We start from the raw sequence: 4,488 nt of genomic DNA, 5'->3' as shown, positions 1-4,488 counted from the left end.
TATATATTCAGATGAAGCTTTGTTTTCGAATTATTAGTTTTCTGGTTTATGCATAGTAGTGTCATAAAATTTGTTTAATATGTTATATACACATAATTGTGTTATTGTTAACTCCTGAAGATTATTAATAAAAGCTAAAAGAGGCACTTTTCATCTGAACTAAAACTGAAGTTAAACTTTGGACTCTCCACGATCCATCATGGCTTACAACTAATCAGAGCTCGATTACATATTATATCAGATTTCTCTTTACTAAATATTTAATTAAATAAACTATATATATTCCAATCTAATCAATGGAGCGCAGATCTTTTGATCTAATTCCGTTAAAAATTCAACATTATGCATGCACACTGTAAGCTGTTTTAGCTTAAAAAATAATTTATTTTGCTATATAAACAAATCTGTGAAGATTACATTAAAAGGCACGACTTATTGAAACCTTTTCAAACGGCATGCTGTAGGTAATTAAAATTTCTGTCCTATAAAACTCTTTGTCGAAATTGGATTCAATAATATTGTTGTATAGAATAATTTACAGATTAAATGTCTTTGAAATATATCCGAAGCACCTTGAATATACGTATATATATTTGAATAGATGTAAAGTATATTTGTATTTTGTAATCTTTAAAACACTTTTCTTCAAAAATTGCTTATATATGTAGCAACGTTATCATTTGTGAACCATATACAGTAATATATATGTATTTAATCGGATATATAATCATTCATAAATATTTCTCAGAGAATATTAGCTTCATATTTAACTGCCTCATGCAAATTCATTATTATCACTCGAGTGGACATTAGATTTCTTTTGTAAGTTTTATTATAATATATTGTGCACTTTTTTTTATTATAGGCCAAATATAATGCCCTCATTTTATTTATTGGCATTACGTTTTCTTAACATCTTAGCGACATCCTATCGACATTCCCGCTAAAATAAATGGGCGTGTGCATACATAACAATAAAAACTCTAAATAACTAAATATTGCTTTAACGTAAAAATAAACAAATTAATAACGTGAAATTTGAGTAAAAAGAAGATTGTTATAAGATTGTTTAAACTTCGTAATAAATATTTTCGGTTTCATATTAATATAAAAAGATTAAAATAAAAATAACATATTTACTTTGATTACGTTTTAAATCTTATGATCAAATTGATTTTTATTAATTAATTAAAATTATAGTTTGTAAAAGATATAGATAAGGAAATAAAATGTTCAATTTTAAGAACGCATATTTAAAACGAGTTGTCTCAATAACATTTACCACTGGCAAGGCCGACTTATTGATAAATATGAAAATGGAATGGCAAATAAAAAATAAAAACAGACATCGAGTATCTGCAAAAATCTGGCTTTTAATTCAACAAAATTGTATCAAAACGGGAGAAACGCGAGTGAAGGATGAACCTTATTTAAAGAAGAGGTGTAACACAATTGTACATAGTAAGAAAAAAAAAAGAAAAAAAATAAAAACGACTTAATTCCCCTACAATCCGCGCCAGAATCGTAGACCATGTACTTCTCCATTTCGTCAACCGTTAAACAATCCATGTGAGCGAAATATCTGTGACAGCCGCTCGCTTCGGCTAATAGTACAAAAATCCAGTTGATCGCGGTCAATAACGCAATATTTACGTTACACCGCTAATCGAATGTAGAGATACATTGTAATCTAACGTAAAATTAACAATGTTTAACGTCATTAACAAGTATCATAATGGAAGAACGATTAGCGAGTTGTACAGTACATTCGGTAAGTCTCTCGTTATATCACATTATTATCAGATTACGCGCGCAATGTAGTAATGACAAATAATTACAGGATAATTATTATCTCGCCATTTCAGAATAATCTTTTCTATAGCATTATCGTAACAATACATAATTAAGCGTAATACTTTAACACGATAAACGCATGATGATGACGATGCTATTAGATTTCCTGAGAATTCTACGTTTTTCATTGAGCCCAGCTCAAAATTGCTATAACGGAGCCCTATCGTGTCTCGCGTAAAAAATTATTGTCACTGTGAAAGCCACAACTCTCACGACTCTTAACGAAAAAAACTGTGTATACACGTACGTGTACATGTGCGTATTCCTAATGCACGATCACGGCCATAATCCTAGCATCTACTGTTTTGGCGATATTTAGTGGTAAAAAAAAATCGATAAGAGAACCTGTCTCTCTAAGTGAACGTACTAAATAAAAATATATCGTTTTTCTCGAACGTAGTAAAAACTGCGTTCGCAATAGGAACTTTTTTTTTGGAACAAACATGATTTTCAATATTCATCTTGTCCTTTCGCACGCACGGTAACGATAATGAACCAATCGTTGCGCGTTCGCAAGCTCAATCGGCGGTGTGAATCAGCGTGTCCCCGTATTGTCGGACTAATTCTAAGCTATCCGCGGCTACGCGATAAAAATTAAGTCTGCACCCTGTTACCCGATGTTCTAAGTCAGGCGGCGCAACGTCGGTTATAACCGGTAGAGTCAAAAAGGAACAAAAAGAGGGAGGCGACTGGCGCACGAACAAAAAGTAATTTTACTGGCCGCACATGTATAAGATGTTGTCTTCACGCGTCGCCTCTTTTAGATCATAGTCGTATTTGACATACGGGGACAGTTGTTTATTCCGAAATTCGGATTTAATCCTATTACTTGATTCGTCTTTGAGTTCCGTGTCAGAGGTGTGTGATGTGACATCGAGTCCACAGCGTGTTGCCATTGCCAACAACTGCGGCAAAAGTATCGAAAACAGGCCTGAAAATAAATCGTACAGAATTTAATATAGGTACATATAAAATGGTACGCAAGTTGTAGAAAAAAAAATTATAGATGTAATATCAACATATAAATATAATGAACATAAATAACATTATGTCAAAAGCAAAAGTACTTATAAAAAATAGAAATTAGAATTCTATATGAAATATAGAAAAGTCAAAAATTAAGTTGTTTTCATACCACATCACGGCAGAAGTAATGTCCTTGTTGCACAACGCATACGGAGCATATCGATTCTTCGATGTATGGATCCACTTGTACCTGCAATAGAAATATATAATAAGAGTTTTATGTTAAGGTAATAATATTAATTAATATATAATTTTATCCAGCGTACCTTTTTTGTAAATTTGTCAGTTTTAATTTCTATGAAGGAAGCGGTGATCGCTTTAAAATACGATTGTTTCGTACTGAATGTAACACGGCCGGATCCTATTGGATACTTATACTTATCCGTGTCTATACCTAAGATAATATTTATTTTTATTAATTTAAGTAAAATTTTATTAATTTTTAGTAAATATATACGTGTGCAGAAATTATTTATATAATATAAAATAAAATATAAGATTAAAAATGAAATATTTAATAATCAAGAAATGAATAATAATTACCTGCGTAAATAACTCCATGGAAAAGATCGTCCATGACTTTCGCTAATCCTGCGGCCGTTAACATTCCGTGTAGCGCACCAACAAATACCGTTTTGTGTGCATCGAGTCTCTGTGATGATGATTTGATGTAGTTGCTATTTTCGAGAATCCATGGAATTACTTGTACCTAAAATAATAAAATATTCAAGGTTCAATTGTAATGATACAATTCCGGATATATGCATGACGTTATTGACATACATCTTTCGGCTTTGAACGCTTGGATATAATTTTGTAATACCATCTTTTTCCATTGGTAATGTCGTGAGTGCAACAGGACAACATTGCCCTGACCTGAAAGTAGTTTATATACAATTATATTATCTGACAATAATTTATATCTTCTATAACAAATATTCATTATCAAATTAATATTCAATAAAAATGGAATTAATATACACCTGTTTCTCTGATTCAAATATAATATAAGCGTATCCTTTTGGCTGAGCGGACGGTGCTTTTGCGGGCCATTCTACACGCACCGGTCCGAATTGTTTAAATGTTGAAATTAAGATAGCTTCTGTAACATCCCATGGTACACCTCCCAGAAAAACTTTGGGAGAATAAGCAACTGGCTCTTCGATGCTTTGAGGTAGAAAACCACTCCATGTACATGTTGGATAACAATGTGCTAAAATAAATAGATCAATTTGTTCCGATATCAATCATTTAATATATATTCGAAAATAATTAAGAATCTAAAATTTTGTACAAAATAATCTTAAAGATTTAAACTGAAAACAAAAAACTTTATTCATAAAAAATTTATCATTTTCAGTTTAAAACTCAAAGCTCAATATTGCGATATTTTTAACAAAAGTTTTCAAATTCATTAAAAAAATTTCTTATTAATATATAGAATATGGATGCAAATTTACAGCAATCCTGTATTATTTGGATAACTTATTGTATTGTATAGTTAATAAATAATTACAATAATGTGAGATAATTGCAAAAGTTTTATACACACACGCACACACACACACACACACACACACACACACACACACACACACACACACACAC

At 31.1% G+C, this 4,488-nt stretch overlaps 1 protein-coding gene across 1 annotated transcript in view; it reads right to left on the bottom strand.

The window, feature by feature from the left end:
* Nucleotides 1–2,614: 2,614 nt before the first annotated feature.
* LOC105626476 (cytoplasmic polyadenylation element-binding protein 1-B) overlaps nucleotides 2,615–4,488 on the bottom strand; it is an 11,511-nt gene continuing 9,637 nt past the window's right edge. Inside the window, exons 7-12 of the mRNA XM_012207780.1 lie at nucleotides 3,864–4,093; nucleotides 3,664–3,756; nucleotides 3,424–3,589; nucleotides 3,147–3,274; nucleotides 2,990–3,070; nucleotides 2,615–2,785 (exon numbers count right to left, since the gene is read on the bottom strand). Coding sequence (XP_012063170.1) covers nucleotides 2,615–2,785; nucleotides 2,990–3,070; nucleotides 3,147–3,274; nucleotides 3,424–3,589; nucleotides 3,664–3,756; nucleotides 3,864–4,093 — 869 coding nt within the window. The remainder of the gene's footprint in view (nucleotides 2,786–2,989; nucleotides 3,071–3,146; nucleotides 3,275–3,423; nucleotides 3,590–3,663; nucleotides 3,757–3,863; nucleotides 4,094–4,488) is intronic.

Source organism: Atta cephalotes (assembly GCF_000143395.1).
Source record: "Atta cephalotes unplaced genomic scaffold scaffold00001, whole genome shotgun sequence".
Classification (NCBI taxonomy): domain Eukaryota; kingdom Metazoa; phylum Arthropoda; class Insecta; order Hymenoptera; family Formicidae; genus Atta; species Atta cephalotes.
This window is presented reverse-complemented; position numbering and strand designations above follow the sequence as displayed.